At 47.7% G+C, this 25,612-nt stretch overlaps 1 protein-coding gene across 1 annotated transcript; it reads right to left on the bottom strand.

Moving 5' to 3' along the window:
* Positions 1-1,867: 1,867 nt before the first annotated feature.
* On the bottom strand, positions 1,868-25,540 carry LOC135368474 (uncharacterized). Its single transcript, XM_064601794.1, has 9 exons — positions 25,448-25,540; positions 21,543-21,686; positions 19,733-19,967; positions 17,012-17,153; positions 14,301-14,428; positions 11,903-12,023; positions 10,132-10,275; positions 3,156-3,287; positions 1,868-2,055 (listed from the first exon to the last, which is right to left on the bottom strand). Exons 3-9 carry the CDS (start codon positions 19,912-19,914, stop codon positions 1,900-1,902), a joined length of 1,005 nt encoding a protein of 334 aa, XP_064457864.1. The 5' UTR covers positions 19,915-19,967; positions 21,543-21,686; positions 25,448-25,540; the 3' UTR covers positions 1,868-1,899.
* Between the last annotated feature and the right edge of the window lie 72 nt (positions 25,541-25,612).

The following is a 25,612-nucleotide window of genomic DNA, read 5'->3' as shown; positions in this document are numbered from 1 at the left end:
TGGACCATTATTGCAAATGGCCAGCCAATATTGGGCCAAGGTGTTGTGCTGTTTGGGCAATGATGTGTTCGTCTCGTCTTTTGTCATTGAGTTTGTTTGCATTGGAGGAGTTCAGCGATTTTAAAGTGAGAGTCCGGTCGAAAACATGGGTCTGGGAAACACCGTCTTACGATTTCTAATACTCCTCAACCACCGTGCAAAATATTTCAGAAGAAATCGTATCGCGCGATTCATAATCGATTTTCTATGCCTCAGTTGGTCCTGAGTAAAGGCCGCAACGAGCTCTCGCATGACGTGCATAACGGTAAAGCCGCACGTGACTTGCGCATGCTTGTTTGCGTGATAGTTGTTGCGTGCTAGCAATTGCCCATTATGACGATTTTGAGTAGCAATCGCACATTATGGAGTAAAATGTAGCGTCAGTGCAGGCAGGTATCACGACGCAGCCTATGCGGTTCAGTCCCAGCAGCGGCGCAGTTCTGCGCCCCACTGTGTCCATATGGGGACGTCATGCTCACGTGACAGCAGACGTACATGGAGGATCCTCGGGGCAACCGGATGTCTTCAGAGGACTAGTTTTTATTCGATGTCACGAAAACCACACCATTTTGTGAGCTGAAACTTTCCACATAGCATGTAAGCCTCCGTGACAGCTGAACTTCCGGGTTTCCCGGAAGTAAGAAAACCTGGGATGACATTCCCAACGAGTACAACCAAAGGAGTATAACCAAACCTGCTCGAAAACCCAGGAAGAGAACAGTGGTCGTGGACCTACGTTTTTGGTCAAACCACCACTACGGACTCGAACGCGAAGTATTCTATAAACGGCGTCAGTTATACGAGTTCCCACGAATTTTCGAAGGAATTCTGCAAAACCTCATAGTTTGATTCTCCCGTTCTGATTCCGATTCCCGTGATGCCCGCTATGAATACTTACCTGTTTAACAAGATTCGGTGTTCATATCATTTGAGGTTGCCGCGGGCAGCAAGGCACTCCATATACAATGCAATACAATTGTTTCATTGCATTCAATACAAACAGTTGCTAGCGCGAGTGGACGGATCTCCCGGACGGACGATTCTCCCCGAACAGCATGCCGCAATACCGTCAGGAAGATCGCTCGGCAAAGGCATGCCATCAACCATGAAGCACTCCGTTTAAGCGCCGCGAGTGCCCCCGTACCGCCGTGCCCCGTACTCTTAATTCTGTTCCGAAACCTTGGTATAGATCGGGTCAGCGTTCACCGTGAACTGATCGCCTGATCATTTAGAGGTTGCCGCGGGCAGGCATACAATACAAACTGTTTCATTGCTTTCAATACAAACAGTTGCTAGCGCTTCGACGAGAGTGTTTTCGCCGTTCTATCTGATCCTCATCCACTCTTTAAAAAAGGGACTCTAGGGTGTACTCCCACACTTGCCACACACACACAGTTTAACGTGCACCCTTTCCCAGCGTGCACCCTTTTTAAGAGGGCACCACAAGACATGCATAAGACCCTTCCTACACTCTTAAAAATGAACTTCACCACATAGCACGCTCCTAGCCAACGATCATCCCGAATGACAACGCTCTCGCCCCTGATTTGTTGAAAACGGGAGGAGGAGCCTATTTTGTGGTCATTATGCACGGCACAAAATAGGCTCCTCCTCCAGTTTTCAACAAATCTAGGGCGAGAACGTTGTCATTCGGGGTGATGGTTGGCTAGGAGCGTGCTATGTGGTGAAGTTCATTTTTAAGAGTACGTCTCTGCAGGGGTGCGGGGTGGGTGCTGAAAGGCCTTTGCTCGCTTCTAATGTTGCTTTGCTAAAAGCGGGTCACGTTATGCTTCTTGCAAGCCGGTGAAAGCGACTACACCAATAACTGGGAGAGACGACAGTGTCTATGTATTTTCCGTCTCAGGGGTGCAAGTATTGGACGCTTGCAGATAGCCTGTTGAACGCTGGGCCACATATCGACCCGGGATCGTCGCGGTCCACATCGAAGAAAGCCCAACCTCGCAGATGCTTGATGGCCGGACTTTTCGCTTCAGTCGCTGTTCTTACAAGGTCGAACTGAAAATAAATGGAAGCATCATTTCAGTCCAGCAAGTGCAGATATTCACTACGCGATATTTCGAACCAGAGACCTAGTAGGTAGGTTATTTTGTAATGCAAGACATTCATTGCATTACAGTACACGCACATTCGTCTCCATCAGGTCATTGCTGCATATTTTCTCCGCCAGGCTTATAATTCATAATTTTCCCACCATATACGGATACTCCTTGCTGATTCGTGTATCTTAGGATACACGTAGACCACGATACCCCCTTCTACTGTTCTTTCACTGATTCTATCCCGTTACCCAACTACAGTAAAATCCGCGGTTAACGGTATCCCTCGTAAAACGATGGTTGTTGACTTTACCGTCAAAATATACGTTGTTTCTGCGGGGAAACGACCCGCGTATAGCGATGGAGACCGCCGTTCCGATACTCGTATAACGATGTTGGGCGCTGTCCCGTGCGCCAAACCTCGCCGCGATTTTCGCCGCGATAAGATACAGTAGAATCTCGATTATACGAATCTCACGGGGTAGCGGAAAAAATTCGTCCGAAATTCACATCAAAAGAATTACACCAAAATAAAAATTGAGGCAAGAAAATAGACAGCGACTGTTCATTTTCTAATACTGTCAGTGAAAGAGGTAGGTGGTAACGCTTTGGGTCTCCGTACTTGGCCAATGCTGCTCAAATCCGCGAGATGATTCAAAAGGCCTAGCACATGCTTTCCACCCGCGAGTCCCGCGACAGTGTTCTAAAGCGAGCTTCTCCTAAAGTACGCAGGAGTTAGCTGAAGCCGACTTGCGGAATGGTGACGTGTAGTGTTGCCAGAAGTTGTCCCGCTATGTTCCCTGGTTCCCTCCACGAGTTCTGATCGCTGTTCTCCCAAGCCAGTGCGATGTCACACAGTTTCGAGTTTTTTTAGCACCTGTTTCTTTTTCTTTTGCTACACGCGGTGTGGCGCGCGACTTTTCGGGGACGCGCTATTTACGTCAGCCCTCGTTTAACGATGTACCCCGTAAAACGATGGAATTTGCGATTACCGTCAATATCGTGATACGCGGGTTTCACTGTATAGCTAGAGTTTCGAATACTGTCTGGTGTACGTACCTTTTTCTTCATTGTTGCGGTCGTATCGTAGAAAAGTCTGATAGCTGTCTTACCGCTGCTGAAATTTTTTGCTACAAAAATATAGTGCTCGGGATGAACCTCCTTGGGATTTGAAAGCTGATTGTTGCAGGTCTGCATGAAAAGAGCCAGCTTTTCATTTAACCGCGTTGTGCATACAGATGCAAGCCTTCCAGAAGACAGGTTTTAGATTAATTTTCACTCTGGTACACGTTACATTTGTTAGCGAACGTTATTGGAGAACAAATTGTAGGGTCCTGACAGCTGTTTAATCGTTTGTCACACAAATACGGAACAAAAATCCAGCACAGGGCTCGACTTGAACTATAGCAAATGCATAAAGTAGATACAAAGTCCCCGGTAATTCTGAAAACTCTAAGCTATCCCACAAATAAACTACTTTACAAGATGGCTCGAAGCACACGCCGGGAGTGCTGCTGTAGCCTCTCATTTTTTGCGTCCTTTGCCTCTTTCACGGTCAAGGCCTCTGTCGGAGCACCGCGATGTATGTCCCGTGATATAGGAGTCATATCTGTCGTATCAAAGACTGGCAGAAGCATCCCTGAACATGACGAGGCAACTGGGACCAGGGACCCCTGGTTACTCCTGTGCTCGCGCAGCCTCTCATTAAAGCATCTTGAAGAAGTAAGAGCGCAGTGCGGCAGTGCGAAACAACAGGTTTAGTGACAGGCTACGACAGGCTAGAATGAGTGCGCGAGACACAGTGCTCATGCGCCACAAGGCTGTTGTCGCCCTCTTCTAACACCCCCCCTCGACAACTAATGCTCAAAGAGACCCATGTGCTCCCTCAGAAGCAGTAGTCGCGGTCGCGGGATGGGTTTGGTTAATGCGTCGGCGACCATCCTGGCTGTTTCGCAGTATTGCAGGTGTATGACTCCGCGTTGGACCAAATCTCTGAGATGATGATGTCGCACGTCAATGTGTTTTGTTCGCGCGCTGTGTCCCTCGCGAAGTGCAAGCTTGATGCAGCCTTGGTTGTCCTCGTAAAGGCAGGTCGGCTGAAGTTGGTCATAACCAAAAACTTGTAAGAGCTGTCGAAGCCACAAAACTTCTTGTGACGCGTGTGCCGCTGCGACATATTCGGCCTCTGTAGATGACAATGCTACAGACATCTGTTTCCTCGTGGACCAGGAGACGGGACTGCCTCCCAGCTGGACGAAGTACCCGCTAGTCGATTTGCGGTCCGACACATCTCCTGCCCAATCCGCATCCACGTAGCACTCCAGCTTCATACCTGGCTGCCCGGAGAGCTTCAGCTTTAAGCTTCTGGTGTACTTCAAGTAACGTAAAAGCTTTTTCACGGCATTCCAGTCTTGCTGGCGTGGCTTACTCACGCGACGACAAAGAATTCCGATGGCACAAGCAATGTCCGGTCGCGTAGTTGTGCTCAAGTACAGCAGCTCCCCGACAGCTTGACGGTATACTGATCGTTGGTCGGCAGTAAGCTGTGATCCCCACTAAATTTCAGGTAGTCGGGGTCCATAGGTGTGTGACTAGGCTTGACGTCCATGAGCTGGTATTTTTCCAGAAGGGTGTCGATCTTTTTAGCTTGGTGGATGTAGAAGCAACCATCTTCTGATCTCTCTATTTCGATTCCTAGGTACCGGCTGACATGCCCAAGGTCCTTGAGCTCGAAATGCTTGTTCAAACATTTCCAGACTCCAGTAATGACTGAATCATCCTTGTGGCAAATCAGCATATCGTCAACATAGAGAAGGATATATATGCGACTGCCTTTTTCTGTCTTGAAGTAGAGGCAGGGGTCTGCCTCGCTACGGCTGAAGCCCTCTTCAAGAAAGACTTCGTTTGCCTTGATGTTCCATGCCCTTGCGGCCTGCTTGAGCCCATAGAGGATCTCTGCAGCTTGCAGACTAGATGCTCTTTACCCACCGAAACGAAACCTTCGGGCTGTCTCATGTATATGTCTTCTTCAATCACTCCATTGAGGAAAGCAGTCTTCACATCGTAGTGACGAACCTGCAACTTTCGTGAAGCTGATACCGTGAGAAGAACCCGCAAGGTCGTAAGCTTTGCAACGGGGGCGAAAGTAGCGTCGTAGTCCTCTCCGTATTTTTGAGAGTACCCCTGGGCAACGAGCCTTGCCTTGTATCTCTCAACATTGCCGTCTTTGTCTCTCTTTGTTTTGAAAACCCATTTGCAACCGAATGGTCGTTTTCCAGGGGGAAGCTCCACAAGAGCCCACGTGTTAAGTTGGTGAAGTGAAGCAATCTCTTCGTTTGCAGCCTCAATCCACTTCACTCTCTCACAAGCTGGCAATGCTTGAACTTCTTTCCAGCTCCCAGGATCAGCAGTTGGCGCGGCCTGAGCGATGTAGGAAAATCGGTCTGGCGGGACGCCCTTATTGCTCCTAGCCGAACGCCGAAGCTCAGCTACGGCTGTCCCTCGATCCTCTCCCGGTGTACCACTGACCTCTTCCCCGGGTGAAGATATGCTCGGCCACATCTCTACTTCTATCTCGCTGGGACTGTCTGCACCCGCTTCATGACGTAGCCGGTGATCTCCTGATTCTTGGTGACATGGTGGAGACGATTCTGAGCAGAACTTCTGTATGATTGGAGCTTCATCGATTACCGCGTCCCGAGTCACCTTTATCTTATGACTCCCCTTGAGAAGTACTCGGTATCCCTTCTGAGTTTCTCCGTAGCCAACCAGTCTCCCTTCGACAGCACGAGCATCCCATTTAGACCGTTTTTCCTTTGGAACATGCACGAAGACGTGACTCCCAAACATCCTGAGATGTTCCAAGCTCGGCTTTTTGCTGTGCCACAGCTCGTAAGGTGTTCTGTGAACTGCTCTGCCTGGTAGTCGGTTTTGGAGGTAGCACGCCGTCACGATGGCTTCGCCCCAAAAAGTCGTTGGCATATCCGCTCCAAAAAGCATGCTCCTGGCACTCTCACACAGTGTGCGGTTTTTCCTTTCTGCTACACCGTTTTGCTGAGGGCTATACGGAACGGTGGTCTGAAGCTCAACCCCACAGTCTCGCAGAATCAGTCGAGATGTACTGCCAGTGTACTCGGTTCCGTTGTCCCCACGCAGGACCTTCGGGTACGTGCCAAACTTAGTCTTTACTAATGCAAGGTACTCTTTAAGTTTCGAAGGTACTTCGTCCTTGGACTTTAGCAAGTATAGCACAGTGTACCGAGAGTAGTCATCGATAAACGTTACAAAGTACTTGTTCTTGCTCGGCGTAAGAACCCTCATGGGCCCGCAAACGTCCGTATGTACCAGGTCCAGTACGCCTTCCGCTCTTGAACCGCTCACTTTTGGGAAGGATGCCCGCTTCATTTTTCCTTTTATACAGCTTGTGCATTTGAGCAGCCGGTCGCAGTCTTCAATAAGGATTCCGTCTGCCAAACCATCCCTGTACAATTGCTTTACGGCTTGTGCATCTCGGTGCCCTAACCGATGGTGCCAAATGTGGATGCAATTCCTATGATGCGAAGCTTGTGTAGTGTTAGCCACTTCGGTCTTAGCTGTCACAAGCCGGTAAAGGTCCCGCTCGAGCTTTCCTGTAGCCAAGACCTGCTTATTCTTAGCAACCGTGCACCGGTCTCCCCGGAAGGTCACCACGTTGCCGAGACCAGTTAATCTCTTCACGGAAAGGAGGTTACCCTCCAGAGAAGGCACGTAAAGGACTTCTGTGACAGGAACAGTCTTGACTACCGACGGCGATATCCGACACTGCAGGGTGCCATCTCCCACGCCTTGAGAAGAAACGTGCTGACCGTTCGCAACTGTAACCACTTCTGTCTTCTCCCTGAAGTTCCGCGTGAAAAAGTTCAGGTCGTTGCACATATGACTTGTGGCGCCTGAGTCGATGTACCAATCCTTGGCAGAAGAATTTCTCGATAAAAGAAAAGCAATCTCCGACGAAGACGAGTGCTGAGATACTGCCGTCTTAGCACGCTGTCTGCTTCTTTGTTTCTGCGATTTTCTCTGCGCCTTCCAAGCAGCGCAGTTCCTTCTGATGTGTCCATTCTTCTTACAATAGAAGCACTCTCTTGTATCGCTGGACGTATTCGTGTCACGGGAACCTTGCACACGAAGTGCCGCTTCCGAGTCGGTCATTGCTGACACAACTGTCATCTCTCGCTTCCTTTTAAATTCGTCTACAAGCTTGCCTTTTACGTATTCGAGCGTGAGGTCATCGTCGGGCCGTGTATCAAGTGCGGTGACCAGTGCTTCGTAGGAATCCGGAAGCCCGCTAAGAAGAAGAGCAGCGACTTGGAAGTCAGTTATCTCTTGCCCAATTCCTCGTAGTCGCTCCACCAACTCCAAGGTGCGCCTTATGTAGACTGGCATCTCTTCATCCTTGTCCAATCGTGACTGATATAATTTCCTCAGTAAATACAGCTTATTACTGAGGTTTGCTCTCTCATGAACCTTCTTCAGTTCATCCCACATCTGCTTCGACGATGAGCAGTTACAGACGTGCACTATTTGGCTGTCATCGACGCTAAGGCAAATCGTACTTTGCGCTTTCCGATCTCCAGCAACCCACGCAGCCGACGGATCCACTGGGGCTTCGTCTGCAACGTATGTCCAAGTGTCCTCCCGGATCAGAAGCATTCTCATCTTAAATTTCCAAGCCTGGTAGTTGCCGTCTGTCAACTTCGCAACCATGAACTTGCCCGAGTCTGCCATAACTCCGACGGCTGACGCAGCGGTAGTTCAATTAGCAAAAACTGGGCCCATAACCTGAAGAAGTAAGAGCGCAGTGCGGCAGTGCGAAACAACAGGTTTAGTGACAGGCTACGACAGGCTAGAATGAGTGCGCGAGACACAGTGCTCATGCGCCACAAGGCTGTTGTCGCCCTCTTCTAACACATCTCCCTGTTTCTCCAACACACGTCCTTCCACATGACAACGGAATAAAATACACAACCCCCGCTATAAATGTAGGAGAACACCCACCCCTTCCCAGGCTATGAACCTAATTTGCGTTTCACTGAAGGTGTGATCTCTACCCCGTACCTTATCCATCTTAACGCGGTGGCCACACAACGTACGTATGGGATGACCACTGTCTTAGGTTCCACCCCATTGCTACCTTCAACCGCTGTGCAAAAGCCCAGCAAACCAAACCCACGCATGAAATGCTCTATACGAAAAATGTGACCATCTTGTGGGAAACTCTGCAAGCGACAAGCGATGCAGGTTTTCCAAGGAAACCTGTACTACATCTTTCCCAATTAACGTCGTCCTTAGCAATCACTGGGAAATTGTTGAAATTTGACCTTGTGTTCTAACCTTGTGTTCGCAGTTTGACTTGAGCATTTCATGTGTGACAGGCCAGGTTTGCTGGGCTTTTGCACAGAGATTGTGAAATCCGTCCTCGCCTTCCAATCTAACCATTCCAGGATGGCGTCGCGTCCACGTTACTTCGCTCGGCGGCAGAAAAACGTTGGCCACACAGGACGGAGGGGAGTTCTCTTGGACAATGGGAACGTTTGTGGTATCCACCAGACTACACCAGGGGCGAGGGGACAAGGCCTGAGGGTAGTGGTGAGGTGGAACCTAAGTGGTCATCTCATACGTGCATTGTGTGATCCTGTGTGAGGCACGGAATAAGGATCCTTCAGTGCAAAGTAACTTAGGTTCATTGTCTGGAAAGGTTCGAAGGAGTGGGTGTTCTTCGCCATGTATTGCATACAGGGTGTCACAGAAAACGTGACACTGAATCATAACGTAAAAGCTACGCCACCTAGAATCATGCTGCCAACGGCATTTTCACCTAACTTTTATTATGCGAGGGTCGCTTTTTTACTCCACCGATGTGAAGCGCGTGCCGAATTTACTCAAGTTCATGATAATTGACACGGATATGTGCGCGACGATTTCACACTCAGGATCAACTCGAATGATATCGCTATGTGCCCTGATTTGTTCAAAACGGTAGGCGTACGCCTTTTTTGTGACTTATGCTGTTCATAATTGTCACAAAAATGGCGTACGCCCCCCGTTTTCAGCAAATCAGGGCAGATAGCGATATCATTCGAGATGATGGTTGGCTACACTCTTAAAAATGAACTTCACCACATAGCACGCTCCTAGCCAACCACCATCCCGAATGACAACGTTCTCGCCCCTGATTTGTTGAAAACGGGAGGAGGAGCCAATTTTGTGCCATTATGCACGGCACAGAATAGGCTCCTCCTCCCGTTTTCAACAAATCAGGGGCGAGAACGTTGTCATTCGGGATGGTGGTTGGCTAGGAGCGTGCTATGTGGTGAAGTTCATTTTTAAGAGTGTAGGAGCGTGCTATGCGGTGAAGTTCATTTTTAAGAGTGTGCCTGTGGCCACCAGTGGTTCGTATCCAGGGCTACGTCTGCGTCTGCTCAAGGGCGGATCCAGACCCTCGGGTTGGTTTCTTTGTCGGAGTGCGTAGTGAGGGAGGGGGAGAGGGAAATCCAATTTATATAAACTGACGTTTTGGGGGGGGGGCGATCGCCCCCCCTTCTTGGATCCGCCACCGCGTCTGCTGAAGGCATATTGCTCGTGTTTCTCGGATTCTCACTCCAAACTCGCCCGATACCTATGAAGTCCTTCTGAACTTTTTTTTAACCCTTGTTAGATGTTATGCCTCTTGCTTGTTGCGTACAGTGTTCCACGCCTCATTCTTTATATTTACTTCGGTTTACTTCTTGTTCTTGTTAATTTCATTTCATTTCATTTTAATACATGGTGATGTGGAATTACTTATTCACTCAGAACTACGAGCATATACCTATGTATACGCTACGAGACAGCGGTAATTAGAGATGAAATTCGATATTATAGGAAGATATTGTAAGGATCACAACAGAACGGATGTGTATAAACGGCGATGTCTAAAGTCCACGTTGTGTGGGGCACCGCATTGCATGACTTGTGCTGTGCAAAATAAATCACCGAATAAATCGAGCGCTGTATATACCTCTGCAAAATCTGCTGCTGCTGTGCTAACTACGTTGGTGGTCTGAGGGTCCCCGTAGTAAAGCTGCACAGTCATCGTCATAGTCATCATGTACACCACATCTTCAGCGAAAACGTTGGTCGAAATCTGCTTAATGACGTTATCCTGCAAGAAAAGAAACAAAACTGTAGAACGAGAAATTATATATTTTTTTCTTTTTTTTTACGTGACGTACCAAAATATGGTGTCGCGATACCGATACTCGTTACTTCAGTAAAAAGTAGTGAAATACCGTTTTTTTACCGGTTTTTACCGGTGAAATACCGGCTAAATACCGGTACATGCTTCGGGCAAGGGAGTATCGCAACCGTTACTACAAAAAAAAAAAAGTGCTGCAATACTTGACCGTATACTTTTCCTGAGAAGGAATGAGAGGAACATCGAAATCTCACTTATGGGAGCACGAAGACGATTTTGCAAAAAAAAAAAATATATATATATTTATCATACAGCTTAGACATTCTGGTTGACTTTTAGCAGTAGTAGCACTATAGCTAGCGCTCCATACACATTTGCGTCTCTCCGCGCTAGCCGGACCAGTCACAATGAAAATGAAGAAAAAAAGAGGTTGGTATCGCAAACGATACGGAGATCGCTTCTCCATACAAGGAAGCTTTAGAGAATCGTCAGCGCCCTCTGATTCAGACTTCGTACCGCTGTCAATTAGATATCAGCCACCGTCAGCCACTCCAAAGGAGTCAGGCAGTTTCCGAAACGTTATCGAACGTTATCGTTAACGAAGTTTCTATACGTCGACCTAAAACTTTCTAAATTAGTAACGAAAATACTTTTCCCATATCGACCTACAAAAAGTATCACGGCCCGCACTTCGATACCTATTCCGTAACGGTACCGATTACGGTAACGTGTGTGCGTATCGCAGGAGCTGTGCGGTGTGCCGTCCCCGTCAGTGTGTGTTTGTTCTAAACGGTAACGTGGCTACCGTAGCGGCGTTACGCTGAACTCTGCATCAGTCTCTTCCATATGGTTTCGGATGTAGATGAGAGGAACCAGTCAGCAACCAGGTAGAGGCAATACCAAAGAGAACCAACGATGAACACTTCTTTAATGGGCACTATAGCTTTCATGTACATTTTTTCAGTTTACAGTCTTCTGAAGAAATGTAGTCTGCTACATGAGAGCCAGTGTCCATTAAAGAAGAAGTGTTCATCGTTGGTTCCCTTATTTGGTTTCGAAAGAAAAGGTCCCGGAAAAACTTCAGTTTCGAACGGACGAGGTGACGACACGGACGTCTCATAACTCCGCCACACGTTGCAAGGTTGCCAGCTGCTGTGGCGAGGGCGCTAATATCGATCTCTGTAGGAGCAACTTTGCAAGACGCATGGCAGACTGGGAAGCCCTGTACTTCTTAAAACAAGAAATATACCACAAGAGCGCATTGTATCGAGTTATTGGCACCTCCTCGCACCTAGCCCAACCATTAGATAGGTTGACTTGGGATGACTCCCTGTCGGAGAGCATTTTTCGCGCTAAGTCGATACGATACGCTTTTGTCACATTTATGTAAACGTAACTCGGGAGAAACTATTTTGGGGAAGTACGCTGTGAGACACCGGACACCGCGATGACAAAAGGACACGAGATTTACCCCGCAGTGGCACCTAGAACAGACGCTTGGTTGTAGTCACACCATCCATTTTGCAGTGGCTAATTGATATTCGTTAAAAACACATTGTTTCCGTATCAAAACAATCCCAGATTGCACACTTACCATGCTGAACTGCTTATTGGTCCTACTATCCCAGATGCTGGCACCTGACGGGGGCAGCAAAGCAGTTGCATTCCGCAGGGAAATGTGCGTGTGAAGCAGGACGATGTCACAGCTGGTGGCGCTGCGTTTCAAAAAGAGCATTTCAGTAGGACATTAAAGTTATAAAGTGTTCTCAAGGGAAAGTTTTGTTTATCCATGCTGGGAGGCACTCACAAGGCAAGGGGGCTCAATCGCTTCATCGTCGTCACGGTCGTTACGAGTTAACGAGTGGCAGGAAATTCAAACAGATGGGCACGTGACACGTTGCGCGTGATGTACACCACGCCCTTCACGTATCGTGCGAAGAGCGCCGTGCACGTGTTTTATCACGTGTCCTTCTCGACGAGTGCCTCGTCAGGTCGCAACGCCTGCAAGCGATTACGCCCCCTGCCCGCTTCACACATTTGACATACGTGATACGATGAGCCGCGATGATGTCAGTGATGAATTAAATTGGATGAATATGGAAAACACCATACGTAGCGTTTTCCCATTACCTTTGTATATTTAAGTTGTTACGGTACGCTACTTTAGTTCGTTTAGCTTCCTTGTTCTCATAAACTTTTAGTACTCGTATAGTACATTTCTGATAATTATATGGGTGAATTTATGACTTACGAATCTTGAAATATTGTACTGTTTGTATTTGAGTAAAGTGCAATTCTGGGATCCTAGCAAGGATTGCAACACACCTGTCGAGATTCGGCGGGAATGAAATGCATCGTATATAGTCCTTATCAGAGCCCCAGGTTTCGGTGGGCATAATCACAACAGTATAAAAACAGTCGTATACCAGCATTCACAGTATTGACGCACGTGTAGTGCACGCCGACTGTGCTTGGTAGAGTGCTGGACAAAAGTTCACCGAACGCGCTCCGGCGCATTCCTCCCCCCTAGGACACCCTAGGAGCGAGTGGTACCGGGCAATGGAACAGGTGGCCGGGACACCTATAAGCACATGTCTGTCCATACAGTCCCATTTGCTGCCAGCGTGTCAGTCTGAGGAACGAATGCGCAGGAGCGTGCTCCATAATCTTGTCCAGCACTGTACAAATGACAACGCATCTTTTTGCATTCTAACAGGATTGTAGTGTCTTAACAAAAGATAAATAAAATAAAACGGTCACTTCCGTTGCTACCTGTCGCTACATGAATGTATGGTTTCCATAACTGGAAGCCTGCTTATATTGTAAATTGTTGTCAGAACTTACAAGCAACAGACTGTCGCAAGATACACTCTCTCCCCCCAAAAATGAAATACAGTTGTAGTTCTGTACAGTAGTTGTATTCTCTCCTAGACCGCTCCCGTATCACATCATCGGTGATACAGCGTCGGCCGCTCGCGCTGTGGGGTGCCAGGTCTGTTGTTATCGCTATCGTACGAGTGCACTAGTAATGCCCCATGGATCACGCTTTACGATATCACGATTCACGAACGTGTGACGGCAATCACCAGTGTCACTTGAAAAAAAAGTGTGTTTCTGGTAGCGTTGTAGTCTGCGATAACCAGCGATCCTCGGCTGAGCGAGTACAGTATCGCACGGCGCTGCAAACAGCCTTGCTGTGAGTACGAGATGACGGACGCCATAACAGGCACCGCTGACATACACGTGCGATTGAAACGGCCACACACTATATCTGCCCAAGCAGCAAAATGTACTGAAAGTCGAGTGCAATAGGGGTGGACGGGTAGGTGGAAGGCCTTGAACAGACTCTTGAAACTAAAGAACATTGATAAGACACATACCGTCCACCCCTATTGCACTCGACTTTCAGTACATTGTGCTGCTTGGGTGATGATTGTGATCGTGAGTTATCGTGAGTCAAAATGCCGAGCTCTGCTGCTGATAGGCTGGATAGTAAGAAAGTAGTGTTTCGGGCTGCCCTACGCATCATGTCATTACTCTCTAACCATCTCGGGTGGCTGAGTTAGCGTGCTGGCCATGTCACGTTGAGACTGGAAGGTACCCGGGTTCGAATCCCAGTGCCGGCTGTGCTGTCTGGGGTTTTCCTCAGACGCTTTCAGACATAAGTCGGCTCTTTTCCCTTAGAAGTCTGCCCAGGACGCACATTCTCCAGGGCGTCAGTCGTGACGTTGCCCACATCTGTGATGCCGACAACGGCGAGCCCTTTCACAATCACCACATGTCATCATACTTATTTTTAGGGGTGCAATGATGTTTGTTACGCAGCACCCCTTTCATCGTTGGTTGCACCCCTAGGTATTATGCTGTCCCTATATCACTCGGGAAGCACGAATGGTGAAGTGCACAAAATGTCATTGCATTGATTGCACGCATTTAACGTGTGGGAAGACGTAATAGATTACTTCAACAGGCAGGGTAAATGATGCACTTACTTTTTGACAGGTTCAAGCCACGCTTTGAAGTCTGCGCTTGTAGCGTCAGCTCTTATCCCAATGACAAGAAAGTTGGTGTTTCCTAGTTCCTGGGCAGGATTTACTTGCAGTTGAAGATTTCTGAGCAACTGTAAAGGCCAAAGTTATTCACTGAAAGGATGGTTGCGCGTAGTTGTGCGCCCTCAAGTTTTGCCATTTGAATGACGTTTAAGTTGTGCCAGAGGACGCTCATTTGCATGTCAACCTACATTCCAAGTTGTGCAGTAAAGGGCAGTCGCCGCGTATAGAATCGACACCGTAAATACCGAAACTTATCTATATGTGATACCACACGGCTGACATCATCAATGCGGCGGCCATGGGATGGGAGACATCACATCACGTGTTTGAGTACCAGGAACAGCTCGTCGTCCTAACGCTGTGACAAACGAGTGCTCCAGGCACAGGCAGTTGATGTCTGTTGGCGACGTGGTATACGGGTGATGCTGCCAAGAAATCTTTGCAGGGCACCCACACAGTGCATGTGTTCTGCGTCACAAAGTTCCATACTTACCGCAGGGCTTGAAGTTTGTACCGCTTGTGTTATATAGTTTGTGTTGGTGAGACTAGAAAGCTGTGCCCCGAAGGCACATAGCCGAAACGCAAGCAGGGATGAAGCGCTGCACGTCACAAGGCGTCACAACAGGTATACGAGGCGCACTTTTTTATGCATTGTGATACGCTGCCGACGGTGAACGTGTTCAAAAAATTGTCGCAAAAAGTAAATGGCTCCAAACCGACGGAATATTCCCAGCACTCTTTCGCCCTCATGCCCCGCCCTGCGATAATCTGCCGACAATAGCGACACGTGATTTTGACGTCACACACCATCAGCCATTTATAATGCGGAGCGCTTTTACATGAATTTCGTTGTAATATCGAGAAGCGAGGTTAATTCTAAACATAGTCCCACTTGTCAAATCCAAGATAGCCAGTTCAGACCGTACCAAAAAACCTTAATATTCACTGTTTTCAGTGCTGTGTTGCTCCGCGAGGTCACCGTGATGAGAATATAGTCCTATACATATGTGGTGAAGCTACGGACCTATCAGATTCATCATTCATCTATACAAAAGCTGTCACATTAGAGAAGTGAAAACCGCCGTTTAGAGACCACCAACCACCAACACAGTCGGTGGACTAGCTTGGTAGAGTTCATAGCCCCATTAAGCTCTGCAATTGGGACCGCCCACTCATCCGTGCAATGCTCCTGCGATTGTCTACCAGCCTTTGCACGACGCCGCCGCTTCGCGATGTAGTGCCGGCTCTCTCTCTCTCGGCCCAGTCCCCACTTGACCGAGCTGCCCCTATAGACCCTTTTCACTGACCTCATTCCGTCCGCCATACTTTTGTTTTCGCACGCGCTCGCACCACAGTTAAAGCTGGTAGCGTGCACGCGCCAAGCACAAAAGTATGGCTGCCACAAGCAGGGGGAAAGGCTATGCCGTCTGCGACAGTGACGTCAGATGAAAAGAGTCTATACACTGTTAAAATACAACTTCACCCCATAGCACGTTTCTAGCCAACCACCATTCCGAATGATATCATTCTATGTCATGATTCGTTCAAAACAGAGGGAGAAGCCTACACTGTAAACTTTTTCACACCTTTAAAGGTGTGCGCCATGCACATTAAACCTGGTTGCCTAACATTGTACCTCTAGGTTGATATTTTACAAAATTTAAGAAGCATTACAAAAGATCAGGTGTCAGTCCAAATCTTGCTCTCATTATGTCTTGGATATAGTAGATACGTGCTAATGCATATATGCATCGCTAGCGATAATCGAGCACGTGCAAGTGTCTACAATATTGTTCAACAATTTTGAGACTTGAAAGACTGAATTTTTGGAGGAGAGACAGCATGCGAGTAAAGAAAATTAGTGCTAAACCGTACTCCATTATGATGTTACCAAAATTACACCAAAAAGGGCGTGCGCCACGCACATTATTACACCTTTAAAGGTGTGAAAGCGTTTACAGTGTATCTGGGACATACATAATGTGTCAGATAGACGCCTCCTCCCATTTTCGGCAAATAAGGACACAGAATTATATCATTCGGAACGGTGATTGGCTAGGAGCATGCTACGTGCTGAAGTTCTGGAACGTCCTGCCGAACGTTCCGCTAAAGCAAGAAACCTTATGCTCTGTATGCAGAAGGCAGGTCTTGATGAACGACCCATCGAATACCTTGCTCTCCCCGACGAACTCATGCATCCTCTACGCATCTCCACCCTCTATCCTCCACCCGTCCGTCCGTCCTTTTTTTTTTTTCTTTTTGCTATAGTCGTGACGACGCCCACTTCTGTGTGGCCAACAACGATGAGCCGATTCTGCCATTACCCCCCCCCCCCCTGTTTTCGCGGAGGGATTCTTTTGTGTGTGGGGGGGGGGTGAAGTGTATGACTTCACAGAGTGTTGTCACTGACTATAGACGACCTGCGCCCTTACGTCATTGATTACGTAACGCAGCCGCTCAAAGCATGCTGATGGTGAGCTTTATCAGCCTATATCAGCCGACGCGTTTTTCCCGCTTCCTGCTCCTCCACAGCAAGATATAACCTCGAACCAGTCTTCTCGTGACGTCACAAGTTTGTAAACAGAGGTATGTCTATAGGTGAGCTCATGAGGAATCTTGTCGTAACACTTGTACGAGTCCCTAGAACGTACCGTAAGCACGCTCAGCACCTCACTGTTGGGGAGTTCCGTGACGGATACCAAGCCGTGGTGCTTGATCTTGTTAGTCATGAGGCTCGAGAAATCATCACGCCCACCTTTGTTTTTCAGGGACCGAATACACATGCTCGTATATCTGAAAAGAAATAAGGGAGGGTTGCTGTTGTTCGATATATGCAATAAGATGTGATGCACTGGGCACGGGTCGTTTACGTTGCGACCCTAGAAAAGACCAAGCAGTGGAGGTGTCGGGAAGGCAGAGCCGTACACTGTTAAAACAGAACTTCACCACATAGCACGCTCCTAGCCAACCATCATTCCGAATAATATTCTGTGTCCTGATTTGTTCAAAACACGGGGGAGGCGCCTATCTGGGACAAGATAATGTGTCCCAGATAGGCGCCTCCTCCCATTTTCAACAAATCAATACACAGAATGATATCATTCGGAATGATGGTTGGCTAGGAGCGTGCTATGTGGTGAAGTTCCGTTTTAACAGTACATCGAGTAGCTGGAGGTGACGTTGCATGCTACATATAGGTGCTATGTCTGCAGTTACCAACGGATGAATAATCTGTACTCTTCACCTGGTACAGGTCCTACTTGATACTTCACATCCTTCGACATCGTTGTGTACGAATAATCGAATGATCAGATAGGTACTGTTCACTGTGTCCTTTTACACGTTTTGCCTTGCTCTATAGAGAAATACAGATCTCTTTCCTTATGGCACAACACTGTATTGTGTGGTCATTGCGATCACCCTTGACAGCATTCTGGAATGCCTCACGTTGAAACACAATCAGCAGTGTGTATGGTCATTCCACAGGGTGCTTTACCTAAAGGGATAAAAAAAAATTCCACCTGGCGACGTACTCGCTGGAGGATTGTGGGATTTTCGGCAGTTACCTTCTGGAAATTTTTGCCACTGTTGAGGATGACTTTGGACAATTTTCAATTGCGGGAAATTTTTGTCAATTGAACTTGAAAATTGCAAAGCGAACTTCACTTTTTTTTACAGAAGTATGAGGCCATCCACGGATAACCACGGACCCAACAAAAACTATATGCCCAGTATCGCAACAGAAATAGTAAAAAAAAAAATGTGAAATTACGTTTTAGCCCGGCCTGCTCGATTCTCGCAAACAAGCGCGCGCGACATGTGCGTCTACACTCTTAAAAATGAACTTCACCGCATAGCACGCTGCTAGCCAACCATCATCTCGAATGATATCGTTATCTGCCCTGATTTGTTGAAAACGGGAGGCGTACGCCTTTTTGTGACACTTATGCTGTTCATAATTGTCACAGAAAAGGCGTACGCCTCCCGTTTTCAACAAATCAGGGCAGATTACGATATCATTTGGGATGATGGTTGGCTAGGAGCGTGCTATGCGGTGAAGTTCATTTTTAAGAGTGTAGAAGAGGAAGCATTCCCAGTTAGAATTTTTTATCACGTTAGGTGAAACCAGGGTGTCGAACCGAACCCGAACCGAAAACCGTACCCGAACCGTTATTTTGGCCGGAACCGAACCCGAACCGAAAATTGCGTGACACTGTTGAACCCGAACCGGATCGGAACCGCAAAAAATAGCGGTAACCAGTTCGCAACAAAACGGCTCGGACATATAGGAAGCCAGCATAGAGCTCCTCTCAATCCCAGAATGAAGACACATTGGTATCATCACGCGTCCATATCATGGATTTCGGAAATTTTCACCTAGCAGCCGAACGAGGATGTATAGTAAGTATACTTTCAGCGTCTTTTTAGCACGTTGAAGCGCAGTTTTCCTTGCGAGCGCCGCGGATAGCGCCCCACGCACGCGTTGCGGCGTTTACTCTTCAGAGAAGAGGCGCTACGCGGACGAATGAAACAGGAATGGAGTAGGCTAGTTATGTATCTCCATAGGACGAATATGTGATTAAGTAAGCGCCCAACATTTCCTTTTACACGAGAGCAGTAAAAATTAAACAAGTCAGAAACATGAGATGTGGAGGAAGAGCGTACGCAGAACTGTGCCTGTTTGATTGGGTCGTGGTTTGTAAAGTAAATTCAGTTCTGTGTGTTTATAAGGTAAGTGCAGTTATTCGGAGTGCGATTATGTCGTGACACATTGCCTTGATGTTTTGTATTAAATAGTACACTGCTGTGAGTTCGGACAGAGTAAGGCTGGCAGTCTTATTTTCGACATGCTTCGGTACGGTTTTGGATCGATTCACGTTGCGAACGCAGTGTTCCGGGAAGTACCGTCGTCTATGTAACGCTGTCCATCTTACCAGGATTCCTTTCAGTGTATCTTGCTGGCAATGTGCGTGTGAAAAAAGATAAACAAAAAAATTGGGAACGGAAAGTAGCAGGACTACACCGCTTCATCAGCAATAAGTGTTCATCCATTTCTCCTTTCTCTCGCTAAAGGGAGTACCTAACCACTAAAAACGTCAGCGCAGACAACAGCAGTAAGGTATTAGCCACGCATTTCCTGATAAAAGCAATTCTATGGAACATATAAAATGGAAGCGTTGAACCGGTTCGCGAACCGGTTCGGGGCTGCTAACCGGCTTACGAACCGTTTCGATTTTTGGTGTGGTCGAACCGGAACTGAGCCGGAACGAAATCAAAGCAGCGCGAACCAGAACTGAACCCGCATTTTTTGCGGTTCGACACCCTGGGTGAAACACCCTGCACATTAGTTTGTCGTTAGATAAAGGTTATACCGCTCATCAATGGACAGCCCCATTTCAGTCTTCTGTAACCGTGGTGCCATTGCCTTAAATTGCTGGAAGGTGCCGCAGTCCTGGCTGGCGAACGTGTCCGTTGAAGGATCACACAATACATGCGTGAAGAAAAGCAGGTCGCACAGGGCATCCGGAGGAAAGCTCAGTTCACGCTCTGCCATGGTCACAGTGCACAAGGTTGGACCTTCTATAGACAGTTGTACCTTCGGCGTCGCTTGAAAAGAAGAACAGAACAGAATCATCATCGTCTTTCATCATCGGTGCACGAGAAAGATGCCACATACTACACATACGCATAGTGTGAATGCGAGAGTAACTGGCAACATCGTTAAAGGAGCACTAAACAGGTGCACAATGTGCTGTTTTTGCCTCGTGCAAATGTGCCACGTTGTCGAAAGACGCGATGAAGCTTTTTTCAATAACTATTCGCACAAATATATACATAATGCTCCAAGCAGGCACAATATTCACTGTAGTCTTTCGCGCACTTCCACGCCCCTCCAGACAGGGTGAGAAAAACGTGGCAGGGGCCTTCCTTCTCTCCAGCTACAGCATACTTTTGGCGAATTCGGGTGGTCATTTCGTGGCAACACGGCCTAGCGCTCGGAAATTGCTATGTCAGCGACCGCGTTGGATCACGTGACCGTTGTCACCCGAGCATGAGTGCCACGAATCTGGCGGCCTTAGCCGGTTCCATCACGCTCTGGGCATCACGGTCGCTCGTCTTCAGGTTCCGCTGCCTCCTAACCCATGTGAACTTCGAGGTGCGGGCCAATGAGGGCTGTCGCCACCCTCGCGGTGCGCATATAGTTGGACATTCCGCTGTCCGGGAAAAAGTGCTAGCTTGCAGACTCCTGGAGCTCGGAAAGCGCCACGAGACACACGAGATTGTGACTTTTTGGCGAAGCTAAGGCAGTTCCTCGGAATCTGGCAAAAGGAAGGGAAAAAAAACTGCATGTCCTAAAGGTGTGCGCTGAGAAAAAATTTTTTTTTTTTTTTTTTCATCACATCACACATACAGAAGCCTCTCCGTCTGTGGCTATTACGTTGCCGGGGGACCCTTCGCAGAAGTACTGGTTATTCACGGAGAGCCCATTGCAGTCTTCGATGTACATAATGAAGTATTCACAAACACGTTTGGCCAGCAGTGTTGTGTGTTGTTACCGTCAATAAATTTTCCTATAACAATAGTGTCCGTCACCCTAATAGATTTCGACGAAATTGGAGGAAAACGCATGAGCATAACTAAACACAATTGCAGTGCGCACGAGAAACATACCTACTTTGATCAGACGACACTCACGCGTCCGAGCGAGTGCGTGCCCCTGCCCCCGATCCGAAACTTCGGACGTCGACGGTCATGTTTTCACCCTACCGACTTGCAAAAAATTTTGTTCACCGATAGCGGCGCGCCGATGAGCAGAACCGCCGGCGGCGCGGCGCACACCTCTAAAATGACCACGTGAATTCGCCGTTTGTATCGCGCTGCACCGAAAACTATAGGAGGAGGATGTGTCTGAGAGAATGGGAGCACGTCACGAGAACGTCTGGTCATCTTATAGGCCAACCATATTGCACAGAGGGAAAGCGCGGTTGACAGACAAACTTCACCTCGCATTCCTCTACGGCACTCTACTCTTCTCTATGCTGGTACGCAGGACGATGTCATTGGGGATACCGGTTAGCTAAGAGCGTGTTATGCGGCGAAGTAATGTTTTCACAGTGTAGGTGCTGGTCCGCGGTGTCAATTGACTTGCACGCGCTGTTTGTTTTAACATGATAAACCTACTTGTTGTTGTCGTTGTAGTCGTTGTACTTGTCGTCGTCGATGTACCAGTTGGGCGCGCTGGTAAAGCTGGGTCATAAAAATCTCGTTCTGTATAAGGGGCGTCGTCGTCATCGTCGCCGCCACCGCCGCCGCCGCCTCCGAGAGCTGCACGCGAAAACCGGTCGTTTACATTGGAAGCAATATTCGGCGCCGTCACGAGACATGAGATAGCTGATAAATAAAGCTGAAAAGCTGAAAAAAAATAGCTGAAATACAAACGTCGGAGTTTCTGGCGATACACAACCGCTGGCTTTGAATGTGAAGACATTTTTGCGGACAAGTGCGTTGCCGGAGACATTTCACTGGAATATTTTGTATGTCATTGTTTAACATAGCTTTCGTGCGAGCCCGAACTGTCGCTCCAGAGGAGCATGGAATGGCTCAAAAAGAAGAGGGAGTGAGAAAGAGTGTCATGACAGAGTAAAGTTCGGACTCGTATGGTGCGTATTTCTTGCGTGAAAGCTGCGTACAGCGCCAAAATGGACCTTTCTCACATACGCGTCGTATCCTAGCAGCTCTCCAGCGAACCATGCTCGGCGCCCGTCAAAACAAATCCACGTGGATAGCACAAAGGACCAAAACCGGTTCGGAGTGGGGCCGACAAGGTCGCGCCATTCGTGCGGTCTCCCCACTGGGCCCCACTTCTGTCGTCCCTATACCACCCATACTGCGCCATCTAATGAGGACAGATAATCCTCCCCGGCGCCTCAAGGTCCTACACATGCGCATAGGCCATGGTGAAAAATGTGCATTGCGTACGACGCAGCTGCTCGCAGCGCGTGAATCAGCGCGTCAGAAATCAGAGCAGATTTAATACGCAGCAGTCAGTTCATTGGCGTCCACAGGACAACGAGCAAATAATTTATGTGTAATCCCTAGATTTTTGAACATGTGGCTTCTTAAAGGGACACCAACAGGTAGACGAACATTCTCCAATGATTATGCTCAATGAAAGAACGTAGCACACGATGTCCTAATATGAAATTCTTTTGAAGTTCTTTTGCGCTTCACCGCGACCAGCCGCGACAAAATTATGTAAACCGAAACCAATTAATTACTGCAACAAATGTCCAGCATCGGTGGCAGATTTTTCTCTAAGAGGCGTCCTCTGAAGTACCCAAAACGGGTAATAATCATTTTAATGCCGACAGCGCCTTGCTTTAGAAGTTGTTTTTTCACGAAAGCCGTTTGAATTTTTCTTTAAATAATGAGCGCCTCCCACTCATTCACACGGTGCGCAGCTTGTAGGCGGTAAGTTCTTCTATTGGTGCACCCGTTCACGAATTATTTAACCCCGGGATTTAACAAACACCTGGTATAGTCAAACGCAGGGAATCAACGTGAAATGCTTATATATGCTCCTGGCCAACCGTCATCCCGACTGACATTCTCTCCCATGATTTGTACGGGAGGCGTAAGCCTTTTTGTGACACTTACGCGGAAATGTTAATTGTCACAAAAAGGCTACACTCTAAAAACTGAACTTCACCGCATAGCACGCTGTGCGCCAACCATTGCCACGAATGATAGGGTTATAACTTCTGATTCGAGGAGTGAGGCAGGCGTACGCGTTTTTGTACGCCAATTTGGATATATGATAATTGACACAAAAAGGCGTACGCCTCCCTCTCGCTCCTCGAATGAGAGGCGATAAGCCTCTCATTCGTGACAATGGTTGGCGCACAGCGTGCTATGCGGTGAAGTTCAGTTTTTAGAGTGATAGCAACAAGTTTAATACGCAGAAATCCACCAAAGCACCAGTGTTTTGGTGGTTTTCTTATACCCTACACTCTAAGAAAAAAGGAGTCTCACGCAAAACATATGTCGTGGGTGTCTTTCTACAATGGACCGCTCGCGACGGCTACTGTTTTACTAAACTCTTTTTGGGGACTAAATGCATTGCCACAAAAAGTAGTCCGTTTCGGGAGTAAATGAATGTCAGAGTGGGGACCGCATTCCGCGCGCTGTTGTAAGAGTCACAGGTACATAATTCGGGTGCATGCATGAAAATACTTTGAAGCAAACCGTCAATCGTGATATATCGAGTGATTAAAAATCTTGCGACATACATAGGGCACAATTTGCGAAGAAAGAACTGTTTCTTATACTCTGTGTGGGTGGAAAATTGCTACGTTTGCTGAGTTATACAGCCTTATGCCATCAAATTGACCAAGGACACATATTTACGTAGACTTGCATTCAGGAGACCATTCGCGAAGTTGTGACAATTTGCAGTCCTGGGGAGTAAAAGTCAGGACTAAATGTCGGGTTATGGGACTAAAACGGGGAGTAATTGCAGTCTAGGGAAGTAGAAGCTGCAATTACCCCCCGCTTTACTCCTTTTTTTCTCTAGCCACACGGCAAACTTAATGCATTAAACGGAATGGCATTTACTTCACCTCATAACCAAACCATCATCTCAAATGACTTCGTTCTCTTCCCTGATCTGCTGAAAACAGGAGGCGTACGCAACCTGTTTTCAACAAATCACGATGTCATTCGGGATAATGATTGGTTACACTCTTAAAACTTCACCGCATAGCACGCTCCTAGCCAACCACCATCTTGAATGACATCGTCCTCTCCCCAGATTTGCTGGAAACGGGAGGCGTACACCATTTTTGTGACAATTATGAACTGCATAAGTGTCGAAAAATAGGCTCCGCCTCCCGTTTTCAACAACTCAGACGTGAGAACATTGTCATTCGGGATGATGGTTGGCTAGGAGCGTGCTATGTGGTGAAGTTCTAAGAGTGTAACCAATCATTATCCCGAATGACATCGTGATTTGTTGAAAACAGGTTGCGTACTCAACTCCCCTTTCTCCCACCTTCTTTTCCTTTTTTTGGCTATAGTCGTGACGATGCCCACTTGAGTGCGGCCAACAACGGCAAGCTACCTCGACACCCCCCCCCCCCCCCCCTCACTTTTAAGAGTGTAGGTGAAGTAAAATTCCATTCCGTTTATCCATTAAACTTGCCGTGCACTCTTAGAAATAAGCTTCACCGCATAGCACGCTCCTATCCAACCATCACCTCGAATGATATCGTTATCTTCACTGATTTGCTGAAAACGGGAGGCGTACGCCTTTTTTTGTGACAATTACGAACAGCATAAGTGTCACAAAACAGGCGTACGCCTCCCGTTTTCAACAAATCAGGGCAGATAACTATCATTCGAGATTATGGTTGGCTAGGAGCGTGCTATGTGGTGAAGCTCATTTCGAAGAGTGTGTGGCTAGGGCATTAGTTTGTTCACTTAGTTTGAATGCGATCCTTACACTACACTGTTAAAACAGAACTTCACCACATAGCACGCTCCTAACCAACCATCATACCAAATGATATCATTCTGTGTCATGATTTGTTCATAACAGGGGGGAGGCGCCTATCTGGGACAAGATAATCTGTCCCAGATAGGCGCCTCCTCTCATTTTCAACAAATCAATGCACAGAATGATATCATTCGGAATGATGGTTGGTTAGGAGCGTGCTATGTGTGAAGTTCATTTTTAAGAGTGTAGGTAGGTTACACTTGGTTATGAATGGGAGTTGAATTTGCTGTTCATTCTAGTCACCTGCTGTAAAAGGACATTTGTTTCGCTTCTCCGATTCTGCGCCCCGCACGCTTGGTGCCGACCAGAGTGACCAGACACTATATACTCCTCCTGAAGAGGACGCGCTTCAGTCGAAAGCGCCGGCGTTACACAAAGGGAGCGATGGGCATCAGTCCAAGTATATAGGCCTAGTACAGGGGTCGGTGACCTTAGTGACTAATGTGTACCCATGTACCCGTGTACCCATGCTGAAGCATACCAGTGGCGTACTTTTGACAGCCTCCCACAAAAGGAATCATCAATACCGTACCGCCAGTCGCAGCTGCGACTCCGACGCCTCCGATCAGGAGCAGGCACAGCAAAGCACCCAGAACAGCAGCTTTCTTCTTCCTCTCCTGGTCGTCGCTGCGTAGAAAGTAGTTTTTTTCGTCATTAGTGGCACCGTATAGTGCTCTAGGAAATCAGAACTGCGACG

The sequence above is a fragment of the Ornithodoros turicata genome, chromosome 9, assembly GCF_037126465.1.
Source record: "Ornithodoros turicata isolate Travis chromosome 9, ASM3712646v1, whole genome shotgun sequence".
Taxonomy (NCBI): Eukaryota; Metazoa; Arthropoda; class Arachnida; order Ixodida; family Argasidae; genus Ornithodoros; species Ornithodoros turicata.
This window is presented reverse-complemented; position numbering and strand designations above follow the sequence as displayed.

Excerpts from the sequence above, each read along its gene's own strand:
- LOC135368474 (XM_064601794.1), bottom strand. The coding sequence starts at position 19,914 with ATGGCAGAGCGTGAACTGAGCTTTCCTCCGGATGCCCTGTGCGACCTG. Across the intron at positions 17,154-19,732 it reads GGGCTGTCCATTGATGAGCG|ATATACGAGCATGTGTATTC; the intron begins GTATAACCTTTA and ends ATTTCTTTTCAG. Across the intron at positions 12,024-14,300 it reads TGGCTTGAACCTGTCAAAAA|CGCCACCAGCTGTGACATCG; the intron begins GTAAGTGCATCA and ends TTTGAAACGCAG.